This window comes from Schistocerca piceifrons, chromosome 1 (genome assembly GCF_021461385.2).
Source record: "Schistocerca piceifrons isolate TAMUIC-IGC-003096 chromosome 1, iqSchPice1.1, whole genome shotgun sequence".
Lineage (NCBI taxonomy): Eukaryota > Metazoa > Arthropoda > Insecta > Orthoptera > Acrididae > Schistocerca > Schistocerca piceifrons.
Window position 1 is genome coordinate 1,198,152,232 of NC_060138.1, and position 22,739 is coordinate 1,198,174,970.

At 40.1% G+C, this 22,739-nt stretch overlaps 1 protein-coding gene across 1 annotated transcript; it reads left to right on the forward strand.

Moving 5' to 3' along the window:
• The first annotated feature begins 853 nt into the window (after positions 1-853).
• LOC124802468 (vitamin K epoxide reductase complex subunit 1) lies at positions 854-21,865 on the forward strand. Its single transcript, XM_047263261.1, has 3 exons — positions 854-1,129; positions 1,599-1,708; positions 20,285-21,865. Exons 1-3 carry the CDS (start codon positions 972-974, stop codon positions 20,515-20,517), a joined length of 501 nt encoding a protein of 166 aa, XP_047119217.1. The 5' UTR covers positions 854-971; the 3' UTR covers positions 20,518-21,865.
• The last annotated feature ends 874 nt before the right edge of the window (positions 21,866-22,739 follow it).

The following is a 22,739-nucleotide window of genomic DNA, read 5'->3' on the forward strand; positions in this document are numbered from 1 at the left end:
ATTCTGAAAGAAACAGGGTGGAAGATGAAGCTGGAAACCGGAAAAGATGGACCACCATCTGCAGTAGATATATCATCTGCTATGACTGACTGACATCCTTTTTTATTGTGATTTTGTAATGGGTTCTTTTATAATTTTATAATTAATGCTGTTTTTTCTCCTGTAATGTGGGCATTTCTTTTGTTTTTTTCTCTTATAGGCCGTTGTGGAATAAATGATCGTCGGACTGAAAATCTCAACCAAACGTTATTTTTATGCTACTGATCGTTTTTGAGAGGTTTCTACTTGGCATCGAATTCACACGACTGTAATTGTTTTACATGTTACATATACTCTCGTAGTTATAAATTTTTCGTATGTTCTTTCGTCTCTAAAATATTTATCACGTCTCCTGAAATTTGCTTTACAGTATGCTAATTTGAAAACCTTTCAACTGATATCTTTTGGAATTGTTATCTGTGTGAACGCCTGTGTGCCGAGTATATCGTTACGTGCAGTCACTGTTGAACTTAACGGAAGCACGATAGAACTGAAATTTACTTAACTCGTCGATAGTTATATCTGCATGTACACAAACGGGGAATAGTTTGCTTTGGCCGCTGAACAATATGGCACGACTGACGACGAAACTACGGAAACAAATTTTATCAGAGCTCTTCCTTTCTCAGTCTGTGCCCAATACACTTTGCCTTCTTGCGTAATGCTGTGCGCGACACTGCATTTTAGCCGCTACGTTTCGTATCGTGCAGACTCTGCCATCTACTGGGCGCCGCCTTAACTACCAGCGTACCGCGTAAGATCGATATCTTCTCTAGACGCTGCTGCTATCTGTTGAGGCTTGCCGGCAGTTTAATAGAGGAATTCGTGAGTCGCATGTCGTACGTTGTTTGTGCTGCAGGAGGAAATCTGTTACTAAGAGCTCTGTTGGACGCTGTGTTTGTGTTTGGTGTGAGATTCTAATAATTTTCGTTATGGGATTGAACGGTGCTATAATTGCTTCCTGTCTATTGGGGATGGGACTGTCGTATTATGCGTATGTTGTTGAAACATCGAAAGAAGCTGATGCCAACTACCAACCCGCGTGTGACATTAGTGAGCACATGAGCTGCTCAAAAGCGTTTATGTCAGAGTGAGTACCCCGTGAGAGCAAATTAATGCTTCGCAAGTTTTCGAAGTTTTACTTACACATATTTGGAATATGCATACACTGTCATTTGGCTCTCGGTGACATGTAACAAGCACTTGTAATTCTTCAGCTATGTTTGTTTTGTGCTCACTGCGGTGGATAATTTTTAAATGATAGGATAAAGTGTGATGAATCACGGCCGTTTGCATAATATACGCACAAATGAAAATCATATTGTTTTGTACGTAAATTTTTGCATCTATCGATTTGTTTTGCATCCCAGTAAATTTTCTTCTGCATCAGGTTTTGTGATAAATGTTTGTAGTATACAGCAAAATTGCCAATGCCGTTAACTTGTAGCCTCCAGACACGATAATTACAGATACCGAAAATATTAATAGCTGTAACTATTTTTTGGTTTATTTGTGTATTGCTTGTACGGATGGCAAGTTTTGTATGTTCCAAATTACAGATTCGGAAAAGGGTTCGGCATTGTGCATCGTACGCTGGGAAAAGATTCCGCCCTACATGTTTCCAATGGCCTTATTGGGATGTTTTTCTACAGTGTTTTTGCCGCTCTGAGTAAGTAGTCTACATACAGTTGTCATTTTTTTGTTATTTGCTCATAGATGTAATTCAAAGGCCAAATGAAATTTAATACGTTTTTGTGAAGCATATATATTCAGCTGTAGGCATTTTTTATTTGGTTTGTTGTTTTGTATTTCCTTCTGCAGGTCATCTCAGAATCTTATTCTTCTTCCCCCCCTCCCCACTCACAACACATACCACTTTTTTCAGTAGATTTGTTTTATAAAATGTGTAGAACACACACATAACCAGTAAGTAAACAATAATGGGGTGCATAAAAACTACTTTATACCTCTGGTGTAGTAATCATTGTTCGGGATCTAGTTTGTGCATTATCATTGCCTTCCCATCGTAAGTTGGTAAAAATTATTAATAAAATTTCACCACAGATGTTTTTGTGTTTGTCAGTGGAAAGTTATACTTATCTTGTTGTAGCTGAACAAGACGCAAGTATCAAACGATGGGCTCCATATCGTACGCGTGTCTAATGACTGCTTTGAATAGGAATTTCTATGCTGTGTTTTGAAATTATGCATAACTCTTTAAGGAGACTACTCCTCAGCACTTTTCATTACGACACAGTTTGGGAATATTGGTACTGTTAGTAACAATGCCTTTGCGTTTGTGTTTCTGTGTTTCTTAACGTTTTTGACTCATCCGGAACAAGGGAATTCTGCAATACTTTCAGCAGAGTCATACTAAGTAAGAGATCATCAGTCTGTGTAACCCTTTCCCGAGTATCTAGGTATTTTTAGCTCTGATTTATAAAGCTTTCTCGCAGCAATATTTCTTTGAAATACGAAATAGGCTTTGCTCGACCTCTTGCGATACGCAGAAGATAAAAATTCTTGGCTATTTGTGGAACGTCAAAGTTCAGCGCTGTGGCGTCCACAGATTTCGGGCTTCAGGAGCAACAGGTGGCCACCGAGTTCCGGAAGTCCTGTAAGGTGGTCGGTTACCGGCTTTGTGCAGAAGACGTAGTTTGAAGTCTGTCAACAAATAAGCTATACGTTACATTTAAGTGAATAATTATACGATACATGGAAACGAACGAAATCATAAAATATGGCAACAGGTTTCTTCCAGTCAAAGGTTATTCAACAGCGGTCGTCAGTAAAAAATATTTTTATTTTATTCACTGCAAATTTGTCGTCAGTGAAATGTAACAGTAAAAACAATAGTGTTGCTTTAAACTGGAAAAGTTTTTAAAAAATTAGAAATCCGTAACCACATATTGTTTAAAGAAGTAAATAGTGTTCTAACGTTTTATCGGTGTAATGAAGGTAATATAGGTAATGTTTCTGTTTCGTGGGTGAAAAATGAGCGGAAAGGAAACTATGTGAAGTGATAAACATGTGAGAGTTTCTCTGTCACAGGACACCCAAAATTACAAAAGTACAATTATTTTCTTATTTCTCAGTATGTATAGCACAAGAAACGTTAACATCGGTGTTTTTTTCTTTTTTTTTTTTTTTTTTTTTGCTATAAAGGGGAAATACTAGAAAGTTGTATCAGCTGACGCAAAGCTCACGTCTGAGCCACCATAACAGACCGGTTTTTCAAACCCAGGCCTGGAAATTGTGCTCCGAACACCACTTTTAACGTTATGCGGTATTCTATCACGTAATGGTGCGTATTTTATGTTTTCACGTACCTTGCATGGCATTTTAAACTAGGCGTTATCTGTAGACATTCAAACTTACGATCCAAAATTCCCGATCCATCCCATTAGGAAATATCCCACAGAAGCCGCGCAGGTTGATCTGGAAGCTTACACTTATGCACAACAGGAAATTCGTGCGGAAAATAGTGGGGACGCTTCTTGATAATGTTACGATACGATCTTTCTAATTCCTAGTTGCAGAGCTAAGCGGTGGTTCAAGCTTGTTCCGCTAACATCTTTGCTGTTTACATGACACTGACATCAAAATACTTACCTCATCAATTTATTATACAAAAACGCACATTAAAATTTCTGTCATTCCTATAATGCTGCGTCTCTATCATGAAGTCGCGACATGTGTAAATAAATATTTTTATGTGTAAAACATTAATTTAAAAGAATAAAAAGTTGGCCTGGTTTAAGGAACTTACGTTCTGTAACGAGTCGTATAACCGATGTACAAATGACACTTTTTCTTCTTTATTTTAGAGCAGGTAGCGTCTTTCACCATACACTCTGAAAAATAATGTAGCCTGCAGAGATTGTAAAAGAATACAAGAACATGTAACGCTTAGTGTCGTGCAAAATAAAATACGATTGACAGTTTTAACACTGAATTTAAAAACAAATACCCGTTTCTTAAATTATGGCTAAAGAAGCTGTACCGTCACTGACTGTATAACGGGTGTCCCTCGTACATCTACGTGATTACTGTGCTATTCACAATAAAGTGCCTGGCAGAGGGTTCAATGAACCACCTTCAAGCTGTCTCTCGACCGTTCCACTCTCGAACGGCACGCGGGAAAAACGAGCACTTAAATGTTTCTGTGCGAGCCTTGATTTCTCTTGTTTTATCGTGATGATCATTTCTCCCTATGTAGGTGGGCGCCAAGAGAATGTTTTCGCAATCGGAGGAGAAAACTGGTGACTGAAATTTCATGAGAAGATCCCGTCGCTACGAAAAACGCCTTTGTTTTAATGATCGCCACGCCAATTCATGTATCATGTCTGTGACTCTATCTCCCATATTGCGTGATATTACAAAACGAGCTGCCCTTTTTTGTACTTTCTCGATGTCATCCGTCAGTCGCACCTGATGCGGATCCCACACCGCACAGCAATACTCTAGAATGGCCGGACAAGCGTGGTGTAAGCAGTCTCTTTAGTAGACCTGTTGCACCTTCTAAGTGTTCTGCCAATGAATCGCAGTCTTTGGTTTGCTCTACCCACAATATTATCTATGTGATCATTCCAATTTAGGTTATTTGTAATTGTAATCCCCGAGTATTTAGTTGAATTTACAGCCTTCAGATTTGTATGACTTATCGTGTAATCGTCAGAGTCGCAGACGCATTTTCTCTGATGTTTCTGCAGATATCGGCAATTTCGTTTTTGCAATGTGTAGCTAGTCAGTCCTGCAGAGCCTCCTCAACTAGTAGGTCTCTCAGTTTGCTGTTTCTCCCTCTCTCTTGTGTTTCTTCAGTATGGTATAAGTGCACCATTTTTCATGAACATTCTTTTATTTGATCTTAATCAGAAGTCACGTAACAGATTAAAAAAGACACAGCCTCACATGGAACGACCATTTCTTTCAGTGAAGACTGCTGTGTAAAAACCGTTGTATCAGAGCTTTCGTGAAGAATGTCCTCAACCTAGAAACTGGCGCTGACGTTTCTCGTACCTGATGATTTTAGGCTGTTTTTACATCTAGGAACTCATTCAAAGCAAACTGCTACATTCGGTCACTGAACACCAGATGGATAAAGACTGCAGTTGTTTAACACCACCTTAACCGTAGTATAAGAAGGTGTACACTGTGGTGCACGTTTCAACTGACTTACAGTGAAAAACACGTTCTAAATAATAAAAATCATATTAAGAAATGAAGTTTGAAAGCCACAAATGTCGTTTTTTAAATTAGCATTTTGTAAGCTGTATTTCTTTACCGTTTACGTAAACTAGATGCTATGGTGCAGATTGTTCCACGAAACGTAACAAAATAACAGCCTAAGAAGAAATCAGGGGCTCAGACACATTTGTGGCGAGTGGCCTTTAAACCTATGCCAGATGTGCCTATTTTTTATTAATCGTTTCAAGCGTAAAACAAGATGATTGAAGTTTCTCATATTAACAAAATGGAAGGTGCGCTCTATATTTAACTAAAAAAAAATTTCTTTAGCCAAGATCGCATTAATTATTATTTATTATGGACGACCGGTTGTGCTGATTTTCAAAAATTTTATAGTTATAAATGGCGTTTCATTATGGGTTTCAGTATGGAATATTATCTTTCAAAAAGATGAAGTTAAAACCTTCCACTTCCGAGAAGTCTATAATGATTTCGATGTATATTTTTACGCCTTCTTCCTTTCAGTTACAGATTGAGCTTCAAACATTTGTCTCCAGTAAAAATCTTGTAAAGATCTGATTTTATATTCATGAAGGCTTTTTAGTTGTTTTGTTGCTGGGAAAAGTACAGCTGCCAAGTACAAATTAACATCCCATGATAACATTAAATGGTCATTCATAATAAATATCGGCTGATTCGACTTATTTCTATCCAGTACACTATTAAGAACAATTTCTTTATACAGATCGTGCTTTAAATTGTCAAAATGGAGATTTGTAACCGGTAATGCATTTTTCTATAAACAAGTGTTAAATGTTTGAGCCAGTGTTAATATTGCTCATTGAATTCCACTTCGTGCCAGACTACTGTATACGTTACATATTACTGTGTCCTCTTCTTTTATAACTGCAGACCATTCCTCTATTTGCAGGATTAACGTTTAAAGATCTGAAGGTGGTGGAACACGTAACAAAACCCATTACAGCATCAAAAAATGTGGCTAACATTAAAAATATTTATTTCAGCGTTCACGACTTTAGTTTATCCACAGGTTGTGGTCGTTTAAAGCGGAGATATTCGTAAGAAAAAGAGACATCTTTGAGCTCAGCTTCACGTTTATGAAAGTTGTTTCTGTTGATAACAAGACTGAAAGCTAGAAATCTGATACCTTACATTAATGGCTGCTCGAAAGAAGTTTTATTTCTGCCTGGACATCGCTCTGATAACCGCAAAACTGTTTCTACAAGGTTGTGCTCTGAGGTAGCAGTCCTCTAGAACATGATGATGATGAGATGATGATGATGAAGAAGAAGAAGTCCCATACTCCGTGACGGAGCGTAGGGGAACGATGCGGGAGACCCGCACCGCCTTACTAGGCAAGGTCCTAACGGAGGTGGTTTGCCATTGCCTTCCTCCGACCGTAATGGCGATGAATGATGTTGATGAGGACGACACAACAACACCCAGTCATCTCGAGGCAGGAAAAATCCTTGACCCCGCCGGGAATCGAAGTCTGGACCCCGTGCTCGGGAAGAGAGAACGCTACCGCGAGACCACCGGTAGCGGACCTCTAGAACGTAGAACTACTGAAACCTAACTAACCTAAGGACATCACACACATCCATGCGCGAGGCAGGATTCGAACCTGCGGTCGCGCGGTTCCAGACTGTAGCGCCTAGAACCGCTCGGCCACTCCGGACGGCGCTCCCGAAGAATGTTAACTCCTTATCCTTTACTTAGATCTTATTCTGCACCATCATCTTTAAAGTAGACGAATTACGAGCGAATACATCGATCCCAACGCTTCTGACACTATCGACGTGTTTCCTGGAAATCTTCTTTTGTCCTCATTTGGTGTAATATTGCACGGTCTGGGGTCCTTACCAGATAGGATTAATGGAGTGCATCAAGAAAGTTCAAAGAGGGAGCAGCACGTTTCGTATTATCTCGAGCGTCACTGACATGATGCAGGATTTGGGGTGGACATAATTAAAATAAAGGCGACTTTCATTGCGGCGGAATCTTCTCATGAAATTTCAGTAACGAACTTTCTCCTCCGAATGCGAAAATATTTTTTTGACGCCGACCTATACACGGAGAAATGATCATCATAAAAAAATAAGGGAAATCGGAGCTCGCACGGAAAAATACAAGTGTTCGTTTTCTCCGCCCGCTGTTCGAGATTGGAATAATAGAGAATTATTGTGACGGCGGTTCGATGAAGCATCTGCCAGGCACTTAAAGTGTGATTTGGAGAGCATCCATGTAGCTGTAGATGTAAGACGTTTAATACCGTTCGCGACTGCTCTTGAATCTCTTCCATTATATCAAATCTTCGCCTACAACGTAACTTTCGTTTTGGGAAAGAGGGAGAATTCACACGTAGATAAGTGTGATGAGTACTACGGTTGGGGAACAATAGTACTTGCTTTCGTTAATAATTCCTGAATAATTTGGGCCGTATACGGTCGTGCATTGTCATGTTGGAGTACTCAGTCGTTCGTGCGCCCTCTTCTGTGGCTGTTTACCCTTCATGTCCTGGCTCAAACGTCTTAGAACATCGGAATAGAAGTTTTCACTGACTGCTGACTTGAAGAGACGAACACTTTGGCCAGAGGATTTAACCCCTTAATGCCCAGCGTCGCGAATTCGCATCATTACCAGTGCTGTGCTACTAACTGGAAGGTTAATTGTTTTTGAATGCCACTGCCGATAGACGATTTATTAGTGAAGCTACCAACGCTTCTGACAAGTGCTGCATTCTCCAGAGTCTTTCGGGTACCTCTAATGCACCACAATTTTTTATTTTTATCTCTCATCTACAAATTTATTCAGACGTTAAGGGGGTTAATGTGACACATGTCACTTGTAGAGCTTTTTTTTTTTTTTGGCCGAGGTAGAAAAGAGCTCCCATACATTGCAAACCACTGCTGCTTATTTTCATGTCGTAACCATAAATCCAACTCTCGTCAGTTGTGACAGCGTTGAAAGTAAGCGTACGTTGCCTAGAATTAGTTGTTTAAATTCCCTGCGGACTTCAACACGATATTGCTCCTGATGGTATTCAAGCAGTCGTGGCACAAACTTCGCTGCAGTCCCTCTCATGTTCAATTCTACTGACAGAATAAGTTCCTGTCTACCATAAATTATTCCCAAAGTTTTACATAGGTCTCAGATGATCTGTCCACGATATCACAGAATCAGATCCCACGTTTTATGAACACTTTGTTTTGGTGTGAAGACTGCAATTGACGATTGAATGGTCAATCGAGCTTCGACTGTTATTTGGTCAGTATCTGAACTACAGCATTGTCATCAAATGCTTGCTTCGACGTCTGGTGTTTTTCCTCAGCAGTTTTCCGCAGCTTGTAAACAAAACTGTATGCAGTCATGATGCTAATTCGAGACATCAGTCGCGAAACTGCAAACTCAAAGAAATGGGTTTCATATAATCTATTCGCCTCGATAGTGAATTAATGCACAAGCTTCAGTGCGGATACACATTTACGTTCGACCTCCAGCGGGAATCTAAAATTAGCGAGAATGGAGAACACGGACGGAGACAATGGAGAGGTGGCGCTAGGAGAGAATGTGTGTTGGCCTGGATAGTTTGCCAAGATGGTCTGCACATTCGCGATGAACACTGTGTCGGGGTTGTTAATGCAACTGCCTAGTAAGTAGGAGATCGCGGGTTTGATTACCTGTCTGGCAAACATTTTCACTCGTCGCCGCTGATTCCGCATAAAGTCCCGAAGCAGATGATATCACTAGCCCCTTCACGTTTCTTTTTCTCCTCCTCCTCCAGCTTACATAAAGGAAATATGGTAACCAAACAGCTCAGGTTGCAGCCACTTGCGTACTGATAGGAGGATGTAGGCAGTGACACCTAGTGATATTTCAGAGAACTCATAACTACTCGGCTGCAAATTTCAGGAACTTTTGGATGCCACCTTTACGTTATCTCTGCATTAAACTGTTGCGCTCAGGCAAGAAGTGTACAGTCATTCCTGTGAATGAAACGACTGTAAATCAGGTGAGAGAATATCGACAACTGGGTATTATTATCTCTCAACCACGAAGTACAATCAAAAATGTTCAAATGTGTGTGAAATCTTATGGGACTTAACTGCTAAGGTCATCAGTCCCTAAGCTTACACACTACTTAACCTGATTTATCCTAAGAACAAACACACACACCCAAGCCCGAGGGAGGACTCGAACCTCCGCCGGGACCAGCCGCACAGCCCATGACTGCAGCGCCTAAAACCGCTCGGCTAGTCCCGCGCGGCGAAGTACAGTCAGTAGTGACTAAAAACCATAGCCGCCTAGAACTGCGCCAGTAGAAACATAGATAGAATCGCATTATGTGGTGCGATGATGCAGTGCAACAGCGTAAAGCCCATTTAGTCACGAATGTTATCTTTACAAGCCGTCTATGCTTTACTAAGATTGCGACAAAACCAACGTTTGCCACACGGAGATGGATCAACGTCTGCTGGGCTAGTACACCTTCTAATGAACTCCGCACTATCAGGGAGACTACTGCTCCATTGTACTAGCTCCTTCCGTTCCTCTCCGATGGAATTCACCGTTGTATGTTGCCTCTCTATCGCACCAGACTGAGCCATAGTTTTATTTTACGTATCGAGCCATCCCCACATTGTGGTTGTGCGGTCTTCCTGATTGTTGCTCTTATTCTGGTGGAGTGACCTGTCCTTCTGGCTCTCCATGCTTACAAGGGAACCTCCCCATGGCATCCCCCTCAGATTTAGTTATAAGTTGGCACAGTGGATAGGCCTTGAAACACTGAACATAGATCAATCAAGAAAACAGGAAGAAGTTATGTGGAACTATGAAAAAAATTAGCAAAATATACAAACTGAGTAGTCCATGCGCAAGATAGGCAACATCAAGGATAGTGTGAGCTCAGGAGCGCCTTGGTCCCGTGGTTAGCGTGAGTAGCTGCGGAATGAGACATGGGGAGGTTCCCTTGTTAGCATCGATTTCCGAACTCTTTGCCGCTCACTTTAGTGTACGACTCACGAACAGTTGAACTGATTCTGTGTTTTCTCTTTGACTATGGTTTTTATTCTCAGATGTTATTGTGGTCTTCCATCCAGAGACTGGTTTGATGCAGTTCTCCATGCTATTCTATCACTTGCAAGCTTCTTAATCTCAAAGTAAATAGTGCAACCTACATCCTTCTGAATCTGCTTCGTGTATTCATATCTTGGTCTCCCTCTACGATTTTTACTCTCCACGCTGCCCTCCAATACTAAATTGGTGATACCTTGATGCCTCTGTACATGTCCTATCAACCAATCCCTTCTTGTTATCAAGTTGTGCCACAAATTCCTCTTCTCCCAAATTTTGTTCATTACCTCCTCATTAGTTACGTGATTTACCCATGTAATCTTCAGCATTCTTCTGTAGCACCACGTTTCGAAAGCTTCTATTCTCTTCTTGTCCAAACTATTTATCCTCCATGTTTCACTTCCATACAAATACCTTCTGAAAAATACTTACTGACACTTGAATCTATACTCGATATTAGCAAATTTCTCTTCTTCAGAAACACTTTCCTTGCCATTGCCAGTCGACATTTTACATCCTCTCTACTTCAACCATCATCAGTTATTTTACTTCCCAAATATCAAAACTCATTTACTACTTTAAGTGTCTCATTTCCTAATATAATTCCCTCAGCATCACCCTATTTAATTCGACTACATTCCATTATCTTCGTTCTGTTTTTGTTGATGTTCATCTTACATCCTCCTTTCAAGACACTGTCCATTCCGTTCAGCTGCTCTTCCAGGTCCTTTGCTGTCTGACAGAATTACATTGTCATTGGCAAACCTAAAAGTTTTTATTTCTTCTCCATGGATTTCAATTCCTACTCCGAATTTTTCTTTTGTTTTCTTTACTTTTTTCTCAATGCACAGACTGAATAACATCGGGGATAAGCTACAAACCTGTCTCACTCCCTTCCCAACCACTGCTTCCCTTTCATACCCCTCGACTTTTATAACTGCAATCTGGTTTCTGTACAAATTGTAAATAGCCTTTCGCTTCCTATGTTTTACCCCAGCCATCTTCAGAATTTGAAAGAGAGTATTCAAAAAAATGGTTCAAATGGGTCTGAGCACTATGGGACTTAACATCTGTGGTCATCAGTCCCTAGAACTTAGAACTACTTAAACCTAACTAACCTAAGGACATCACACACATCCATGCCCGAGGCAGGATTCGAACCTATGACCGTAGCAGTCACGCGGCTCCGGACTGAGCGCCTAGAACCGCGAGACCACCGCGGCCGGCAAAGAGAGTATTCCAGTCAACATTGTCAAAAGCTTTCTCTAAGTCTACAAATGCTAGAAACACTTCTAAGGTCATTCATGAGGTCAGTATTACCTCATGTGCTCCAACATTTGTACGGAATCCAAACAGATCTTCTCCGAGGTCGGCCTGTACTAGTTTTTCTATTCGTCCTTAAAGAATTCGTGTTAGTATTTTGCAGTCGTGACTTATTAAACTGATAGTCCGGTAATTTTCACACCTGTCAACACATGCTTTCTTTGGGATTGGAATTATTATACTCTTCTTGAAGTCTGAGGGTATTTATAACGACGTTTTGAACTACCTTAGACGTGGGCCCGTTTGGTAGGGGCTGGGAGCGTCTCCTGCTATGAACTTGATCAGAGGTACACTCTACCCTGTCTCCATTGCCTGCTGCCATTTTCATTCCTCCTTTGATTCGTTTGGATGGCTTTGGAGTGGTTTGCCTTTGTTTCTGTCGCACCCATTCTAGGAGTAGCACTTCGTTGATCAGTGAATTCTGTCCCCCCTTCAGCGCTTTGCCTAAGATCGATCGGGGTGGGACGGCTATTGGTCTCCCCCCGACGCCCACGTGTGGTCTTACCTGTTACTGTCACTTTGATTTCTTACTGACAGTCCAACTGATATCCATTACATTTTCAGCATTTTGCCCTTACTGTTCCGGATCTCTTGACTCTGTAGCTGTCTTTCCTTAATCTGGTTGACGGGTTTTGGATGCTGATGGGATTTCTCTCGTCGTAGCTTAGCCCTTGGAGACAACTCATTTGCTGTAATCTACTTCTCTGTAATCAAATTAGAAGCCTGGCATCAGTATTGTCTTCAGTGCCTTGCTGTTACCACTCCTACGTCCTTTCCTCATCCGATCACATTCTTGGTGGACATCGCTACTTCCGGATAAGTGACTCTTTACCGGAGGGTTTTAGGATTTCACAGTTTAGTCCTTATCTCAACGAACCAATGCTTTGCGACGAAAGTAACCGTATTTATTTTAATAACCAAATTTTCTTAGACGATCATCAGTTGTTGTGGTTTCCAAATTCCTCAGATTCTTCCAGTTTCTTGAATTACAGCTGCATTTATAACTTTCCGCCTTTCTCTTATCCATTGCGAAGCACATGCAGATAGAAATCCGAATGCACTCTGAGGACTGGGCTCGAATCTTCGACGTTTTGCCAGTGGAAACTCGCCTTTCGACCCACAGCTAACAAACCCAGAGACTTAAAAATAAGAAATTAAAGTACGTCTTTGTTCGTGTATTACGTTTGCTTGGTTGCAGAGGTTGTCGTGATATGTCATGAAGAAAATGTGATTTTATACTTGACGCATACACAACATAAACCAAGACTTAGTAAATAACACCTATATGCGTGATCATACGCTACTGGCCATTAAAATTGCTGCACCAAGAAGATGTCGTGCTACAGACGCGAAATTTGACCCACAGGAAGAAGATTATGTGATATGCAAATGATCAGCTTTTCAGATCATTCACACAAGGTTGGCGCCGATGGCGACACCTACAACGTGCTGACATGAGGAAAGTTTTCAATCGATTTCTCATACACAAACAGCAGTTGACCGGCGTTGCCTGGTGAAACGTTATTGTGATGCCTCGTGTAAGGAGGGGAAATGGGTACCATCACGTTTCCGACTTTGATAAAGGTCGGATTGTAGCCTATCGCAATTGCGGTTTATCGTATCGCGACATTGCTGCTCCGTTGGTCGAGATCCAATGACTGTTCGCAGAATATGGAATCGGTGGTTTCAGGAGGATAATACGGAACGCCGTGCTGGATCCCAACGGCCTCGTATCACTAGCAGTCGAGATGACAGGTATCTTATCCACATGGCTGTAATGGATCGTGCAGCCACGTCTCGATCCCTGAGTCAACAGATGGGGACATTTGCAAGATAACCATCTGCACGAACAGTTCGACGACGTTTGCAGCAGCATGGACTATCAGCTCGGAGACCATGGCTGCGGTTATCCTTGACGCTGCATCACAGACAGGAGCTGCTGCGATGGTGTACTCAATGACGAACCTGGGTGCACGAATGGCAAAACGTCATTTTTTTCGGATGAATCCAGGTTCTGTTTACAGCATCATGATGGTCACATCCGTGTTCGGCGACATCGCAGTGAACGCACATTGGAAGCATGTATTCGTCATCGCCATACTGGCGTGTCACCCGGCGTGATGGTATGGGGTGCCATTGGTTACACGTCTCGGTCACCTATTCTTCGCACTGACGGCACGTTGAACAGTGGACGTTACATTTCAGTTGTGTTACGACCCGTGGCTCTACCCTTCATTCGATCCCTGCGAAACTCTACATTTCAGCAGGATAACGCACGACCCCATGTTGCAGGTCCTGTACGGGCCTTTCTGGATACAGAAAATGTTCGAACTCCTGCCCTGGCCAGCACATTCTCCAGATCTCTCACCAATTGAAAACGTCCGATCAATGGTGGCCGAGCAACTGTCTCGTCGCAATACGCCAGTCACTACTCTTGATGAATTGTGGTATTGTGTTGAAGCTGCATGGGCAGCTGTACCTGTACACGCCATCCAAGCTCTGTTTGACTCAATGCCTAGGCGTATCAAAGCCATTAATACAGCCAGAAGTGGTTGTTCTGGGTACTGATTTCTCAGGATGTATGCACTCAAATTGCGTGAAAATGTAATCACATATCAGTTCTAGTATAATGTATTTGTCCAGTGAATACTCATTTATCATCTGCATTTCTTCTTGGTGTAGCAATTTTAGTGGCCAGTAGCGTATATAAAATTTCATTTCAGATTGCTGCGATCTTCTTCAGTCTAGCGCCGTAAAGCAGAATTGCGCCATCCCATGGATCTAGACGACTTGACACCTCAGCAATTAACAATACTACCATCATGGGCTCTCATGTTATGTAAGAGGACAAGGCTGCTAGTTGTTTGATTGAATTTTCTCTTGTTCAGAAATCAGAAGGACAGGTCTGTTCTGCTAGTTGTTTGCTCATTTGTGACGAAGATTTATTCGCTTTACAGGGTTATGGTAGAGCCAGAATAATTTCGTGGAGACAGGTTACATCGTCTACACGGATAAGGTTAACCTGCGCACCTGAATAACATCAGAGTGATATACTTTCTCAGGAAATATTACCTGACGTAGTTTTAGGTGACTGTTTTCTAGTGCTGCAATTGTAAGCATTGTAAAGTAATGTACATGGCGGAAAAAGAAAATCAGAATTCAATACTCGACATGTTTTCGGTACAACGTGCAATCAAACTGGCCACATTCATTGTAGAGTGCAAACTATAAGCTATGATCGGACTACATAAATTGAAGTTTACTTAAGAGAGAGAAATCTCTTGAAGAACACCTGGGTTTCATTGCATAATCTCTGCATCAAAATAACCTGTGTAAAAACCCAACGGAATCGGATTCGCCGCCTACAAACTTACAAACCCGAGTGCATCAGAACATTATCGTAATTAATAATGCAATACAACACGTTTTTTCAAGAAGCCAACATAAGTCTCTGGATCATCAAATATTGTAGTTTGTAAATTTATGCAGGTATGAGAGAAATATGTACGTTACACTGTAGGGAAAAGAGGTCATGTGCTAGCGATATCAACACACACAGATGGCGTTAGTATTGCGAACATAAAGTATAAAAGCGCAGTGCATTGGTGGAGCTGTCATTTGGTGCACAAATATTTAATGTGAAAAGGTTTCCGACGTGGTTATCACCGCACAGCGGTAATTAAGAGACTTTGAACTCGGAATGGTAGTTAGAGCTGGTCACATGAGACCTTCCATTTCGGAAATCGGTAGGGAATTCAATATTTCGAATCCACTGTGTCAGGAGTGTGCCGACATTACCAAATTTCAGGCATTACCTCTCACCACGGTAACGCAGTTGTCGACAGCCTTCACTTAACGACCGAGAGCAGCGGCGTTTGCATAGAGTTGTCAGTGCTAAGTGACAATGAGCATTGCGTGAAATAACCACAGAAATCAATTTGGGACGTACGACGAACGTGTCGGTTAGGACATTGCAATGAATTTGGCGTTAATGGGCTGTGGCTGCAAACGGCCGACGTGAATGTCTTGGTTAACAGCACGACATCGCCTACAGCACCTCTCCTGGACTCACGACGATATTGGTTGGACCCTAGACAACTGGAAAACCGAGACATAATCAGATGAGTCCCGATTTCAGTTGGTAAGAGTTGATGGTATGGTTGGAGTGTGGCGCAGACCCCACGAAACCATGAACCCAGTTGTCGACAAGGCAAGCTGGTGGTGGCACTATAATGATGTGGGCTGTTTACATTGAATAGACTGGGTCCTCTGGTCGCACTGAACCTATAATTGGACTTCATGTTCCCAAACAACGATGGGTTATGTATGGATGACACTGCATCATACCACTGGCCCCCAGGTGTTCGTGATTGGTTTGACAAACGTTCTGGACAATTCGATCGAATCATTTGGGCCTCCTAGATCGTCTCAGTTATGTGACTGTATTCGTGATTTCCTGTTAGAGAGGCCACAGTTCGTAATAATTGAAGGAAAGTGCCGGCCGGGGTGGCCGAGCGGTTCTAGGCACTACAGTCTGGAGCCGCGCGACCGCTACGGTCGCAGGTTCGAATCCTGCCTCGGGCATGGATGTGTGAGATGTCCTTAGGTTAGGTGGTTTAAGTAATTCTAAGTTCTAGGGGACTAATGACCTCAGAAGTTAAGTCTCATAGTGCTCAGAGCCACTTGACAGAAAGTCATCAAGTGAAACAGAAGTGATTTCTGGCGTTCCCCAAAGTAGTGTTATAGGCCCTTTGCAGTTCTTTTTCTATGTAAACGAAAACGATTTAGGAGACAATATGAGCAGTCGTCTTAGGTTTTTTTTGCAGATGATACAGTCGTTTCTCATTTAGTTAAGTTATCAGAATATCAAAACAAATTGCAAAACTATTTAGGAAAGATATTGGTATAGTGAAAAAATAGAGAATTGACCCTAAATAACGAAAAGTGTGACGTCATCCACATGAGTGCTAAAAGGAAACTTCGATTAACGATAAATCAGTCAAATCTAAGGGCTGTAAATTCAACTAGATACCTAGGAATTACAATTACTAACAACTTAAATTGGAAAGAACACACACACAGAGTGGGGTAGGCTAACCAAAGACACTGTTTTATTGATGCGACACTTGGGAAATTTAACAGATCTACTAAAGGGATTGCCTACACTACACTTGTCTGTCCTCTTTAAGAATACTGCTGCGTGGTGCGGGATCCTTACCAGATAAGACAGACGGAGTACATTGAGAAAGTTCAAAGACGGGCAGCATGTTTTGTATTATCGCGTAACAGGGGAGAGAGTGTGTGTCTGAAATGATACAGGATTTGGAATGGACATTATTAAAACAAATGCGTTTCTCGTTGCGGCGGAATCTTCTCACGAAATTTCAATCTTCTGCTTTCTCCTCCGAATGCGAAAATATTTTATTGACGCCGACTTAAATAGGGAGGCACACGATCGTCATAATAAAGTAAGGAAAATCAGAGTTCGCACGGAAATATATAGGATTCGTTTTTTCCACACACGTACGGGTTGGAATAATATAGAATTAGTCTGAAGGTGGTTTGATGAACCATCTGCCAGCACTTAAATGTGATTTGCAGACTATCCATCTAGATATAGAAGTATTACCTCTCTTCTGCGACTGAATTTTTGTTTTGATCCTTAACCAAACATGTTACACCCAATTGTTTAATGTGTCTTCATTCATCTATAAAAAAAACCTATTGATGTAATAATTATTTATTTACTGTAAATATTTTGAATCATTTAGTTTTGATATGTAGTTTTTCTTACTGGGCCCTATAATTATCTTATTATTTACATTAGTTGTAAGTATACAGATGACACTCATAACTTGGTCTCTTGCTTTTTAACTAGTGCCATGGCATGACTAATTTGATGGGTATGATCATTTACATACTATATGGATGTGTAGTTATACACTTCTGAAACATATTTAGTTCATTAATGTAAGTTTATTTTTGCACTATGTAAGCTACAAGTTTCTAAATAAAAGTCTTTGGATTAGGAGTAGTTTTCCAAAAGTAACTTCAACAGTTTGCCATAAAATTCAGTTTTTATTTACTCTGTCAGTTTGTGTACCTCAGTAACTGATCAATGAGTGTGATATCAGTATTAGTAACTTACTTCTGCTGTGATGCTGATTTTCATGAAGAGTAATAGAAGGCAGTTTGTTCTGATTACGGGCAAAGTAACACCTTGTTTGCTTCTGTGAATTATTTTCTGTTTGTATTCCCAAGGGAGGGTTAAAATTCTATCTTAAACATAAAAATCCATAAATTACAGTAGGGGAATGCTACATATTATTCTTTCTTACTGGAGGAATTTTGACTGATGAATATATTCTCTCCTTAAAAAATGAAAATATAATGCTCTTTCAAATATTTGGCCACACAAGTGGTAAATAGTAGAAAAAAGGGTGTCATATGCACATTAACTTACATCTCCTGTCAGCGATAGATCAACCCTTGTAGTACTGAGGGGATTTTATTTGCCTTGGAATACGAACTCATAGACAAGCAGCATGTTGAACTGGCAATACTGTTCCAGCTTCTGACCAGCCAGAACATTATGACCACCTACCTAATAATCAGTGTGTCCACCTCTGGCATGGATAACAGTAGTGGCATGGAAGCAATGACACCTTGGTAGGTCACTGGAGGCAGATGTTTTCAATCAGGTTCAGATCTGGTGAGCTGGGGGAGTCAGCACTTCAATTGGAACTCACCACTGTGTTCTTCAAACAACTCTATCACACTTTTGGCCTTGTGACATGGCATGTTATCTTTTTGAAAAGTGCCACTGCTGCTGAGAAAAATCATTGTCATGAAGGGATTACATGATCTGTGATCAGTGTATGGTACTCCTTACCCATCAAGGTGCCTTGCACGAGCTCCACTGGACCCATGGATGCCACATGAGTATTCCACAGAGCATACTGGAGCTGCTGCCAGTTTGTGTTAGTCCCGCAGCACAGACATCAAGGAGCTGTTGCCCTGGAAGATGATGAATTTCCACCCTCCCATCAGAAAGATGAAGAAGGTATTGGGATCCATAAGACGATGCAGTGCTGCTGGTGACATGCCCATTCCAGTTTTAGTTACCGATGTCATGATGTTAACATTGGCACATGCATGGTTCACCAGCTATGGAAGCCCATTATTAGGAGTGTTCACTGGACAGTATGTTCAGACACATTGTACCCTGCCCAGCTTTAAAGTCTGATGTTAATTCCACCGGTGTTCACCACCGGTCCTGTTTTACCAGTGTGCCCAGCTTAAGACATCTGACATCTGTAGTGAAGGGTGGCCACCTAACCCCACAGTGTCTGGATGTGGTTTCACCAAGTGTTGGAGATACTCACCACAGCACTCCTCGAACACCTGACAAGTTGTGCAGTTTCTGAAATGTATGTGGGACACCACAATCTGCTCCTGGTGGCCTGCTCGTTCCCAGATTTAAGACACCTACACGTTTGGTTATGGTGACACTTGAAGTAATTGGTCTACACCACACCAAACAACGATGTGCAGACACTACAGGGTCACGTCTTCAATGTGTGCCATCAGGTACAACAACAACTGAGTGTACTTCAAAGGTTGCATCGTTCCTTACACTGAAGTGCAGGGGGTGCACTGTCATGAATGGGCACCACGTTGAATTCCTGTAAATATGTGATTGTCCATTTCCAAACCAATGTTTATTGCACGCAGAAAGTATGCATTTCCTGACTGATCATTTTTTGTTTTTATGAGTATTACCACCTCCTAAAGTACTTCACACTTTTTTAACACCCTGTATATGCTTATTTTGAAGCAGTAAGATATACATCCTATGTTAAAGAGAGATGGCTTGTGGTCAGTCTACTACTCTTCGATCTTATGAAATATAGAGAGAATGTACAGTTTGTGTGGTTTGAAAGAGTGCAGAGTTATATCCACTTACTTCTATTGAATGACATTATGCATATGAGTTGATTTTGCTCTGAACATATATTCCACAAAGAAAACTTAATATGAACACAAAATAGAATGTCAGACAATTATATAACCTGTTTCGTGAGTACGCAGTCATGTCTCAGTATTCCTCTGTGCTGAGTGCAACAAATTCGTTAATCTGCACTCACTTATTTGGTCTATTGGTGAACAGTTATGCAGTAATGAGCTTCAAAGTAGTTTCTAACACCAAAGTATCCTATTAGAGGTTTTATGCCTTTACATTCCTTGTTCATACCAAATCAACTAACCTGACCATTCATGACAGTAGCTCTAGCTTTTTGTGGAATCTGCTCCACAGCTCAACTTGACATTTTTCACAAGCACAAACCATTATGAGAGGGGAAAGTCAGTATGGTTTCTAAATAGAACTCAGTCATAGCTAAATAGAATTTGAAGTTACAGCTAAATTTCAGCAAATAAGACACCAGTCAATGGTTTTTTCATGAAACTGAGTAAGAAGAATTTTTAGTTTGAAGCATTTACTTGAAAACTATAGTCATTAGTCTTTAATGGATTAAAAAGGCAATGCTTTTCATCTCAATTATACATACTTAAGTTATTTATAGGTATAAGTTAAACACATATGTGGTCAAATATTAACTGTTGATCCTCTTGGTTTCAGGTTTCACAAGCAGTGTAGTAGCAAGCAGGATTCAGTTGTTTATGGCTATCCTATCTAACTTTGGCTCTGTCTACCTTGCATATGTTTTGTACTTCATACTCTATGATTTCTGTGTGATATGTGTTACAACATATATTGTTAATCTTGTTAATTTAATTTTAGTAATATTGAAGTTACGAAAAGTTCCTAGTTCTACTCAGAAGAAAACTACGTCCAAAAAGAAAAAGAATTAAAATGTGTTATTTGTACAGTTACAAGCTAATTGTGTTAATGAAATACCATTCCTTGAACAGGAATGAAGAGTGATCTCATTCAGGGTATATTTTAAGGCCAGTAACATGGTTAAGTCAACAGGTAAAATGGGAAAAGGTGCTACATGTATTTTACTGTCCAAACTATTAAATGACAAATCAAGTACAAAAGTTGAACCATATATTTTTGGATTATTTGTTTGAACAGTACAGAAAAGCAACAAGTAAATAAAAGTCTGACATGTTGGAAGAAACCATTTCTATTTTAGGACTGAATTTTTATGTCCTGCCTTTTCTAGAACAGTTCCATCATATATGGATTTTTTAATCACGAGCTTTAAAAATGACAAGATGTACTAAATGTATAATTATTCCAATGAAACTGTGCCATTGTTAAGAATAGAAAATTGAAAGAATACCTTTTAAAAGACATCCTTTACAAATACTCTTGTAGATATGTTGTCATAATATGTTTGATTATTGTAAGAAGCATACTATAATTAAGTAGTTAAGACTGATTCTTTTTTTCACGTCTTTTTCATAATTTTTAGTGTAACCATCAAATGAATAGTACAGACATGCAGGTCCTTGAAATATTCTGAGTTTTCTAAGCTCTCTGGATGTTCCTTAATTTTCTTTTGTGAATGGATAAATAAATGCTTCAGAGATTTCCATATCTGCTTTATACTCACCATCATACTTAAAAAGGTTGGATGCTTAAGAGTTCCATTTAGATGTTCCTATGCCTGAAATCACGGTGCTCATGTTTTGTTAGGTCACCTATCATGTTATCAATGAAAAAGCATCTCCAAATGTGTTACTTAGATTGTTAGTGTGTAGAAACATGAAATTGTTAAAAAATTTTATGTACCAGATATATTACAGAAATACTGAGGCAACAGTTAACACATATTTGTAATAATAGTTAAGAATCTGAAAAAATATCTTGAGCTAACTGTAAATGGGAGGAACTTATGCAGTTGTTATTACTCCCATTTACTTCTAGATTAACACTAGTAATTATTGGGGAAGACAAGAAGTGCAATCTTAAAGTCATAAACACAAAGAAAATTAAAATTTCATAGAGAACCACTTGTATGTGATCACCACAGTAGAAGTTTATTTCTACTAAACTTTAGAGGTTTTTCCAGGTATTGTTTATTTGTGTTCAGCAAAAGTGTAAGTTAAATTGTAATACTTTCTTATCTAGTATGCCACTTGTAAGTAACAATGTCAGAGAAAGTTAATGGAGAGGCACAAATCATGTGCAAGCATTTATTTCATCTGGTCTTAGTATGGAGTAAATAATAAAATCTGAAATATTGTCTCATCTGCTAGTAGTTTCTTCTCTGAGACCCCGCACTGTAAACTAAAGCCATGTACTGAAATCATGCTTTCTGAGTTGGCATTACAGATGATAGCTTAACTCTCAGTAACTCCAAGAAAAATTCGCAATAACAAACTGCAATGTATTAGATAGGTCAGTTTATACACAATGTTCAAATCTTGGAATTCATTTGCGACAGTTGGATGCATCTGACAGGAAATGAGGTTCTCTTAATACATAGTCTTGCAGAGGAAACAAGAAATTCAACAACACCCTGTCAACCACATTTCACTCACCCTAGTTTACAGAGTCCTCTACTGAAAGGCAGTTCTTTCGTAACAGCTATTGTCATTGTCATTTCAATCTTCAGATTTTTATAATTCTTTCCCCACCAAACACAGCTTCAGATCTGGTCAGGCCAAATAAACATTGTAAGAACAAGGAAGAGTTAAGATTCTTCACAGTAATCAAAAGTGTAACTTACGAACATACTGTATTTTAAGTAAATGGCACTGTACTTATGTTTTATGTAGGTATAAGATTGAAACCTTACAATAAGTGCCTTTGCTTCCTTAAAGAACTGAGAACCAATCCAGTATTGTGGTTTGCATCTGGTATTATGAAAGTAATCATATGAAGCTCATGTTACCATGGAAAAAATGCAGTTAATAGCTATGTCCAGTTCTCAGGTGTATTTCTGGCTTGTCTGCATTCAGAGCAACCCTTAAGAGTCAAGTTTTCATGACAGAATTTTGTTGCAGCTTTTGATGTTTGTAAATTACACAGTAAAATTCATAATCGTAATTTACAAGTTGGTCAGTTTCACTGAATTTAGATCTCAACTTCAGTCATCAAGGCATATGGCTACCTGAATACC

Bases quoted from the DNA above. Each gene is read 5' to 3' on its own strand.
- LOC124802468 (XM_047263261.1), top strand. From the start codon at position 972: ATGGGATTGAACGGTGCTATAATTGCTTCCTGTCTATTGGGGATGGGA. The intron at 1,130-1,598 runs GTGAGTACCCCG...TCCAAATTACAG, and splicing joins TCAAAAGCGTTTATGTCAGA to ATTCGGAAAAGGGTTCGGCA. The intron at 1,709-20,284 runs GTAAGTAGTCTA...TCTTGGTTTCAG, and splicing joins CAGTGTTTTTGCCGCTCTGA to GTTTCACAAGCAGTGTAGTA.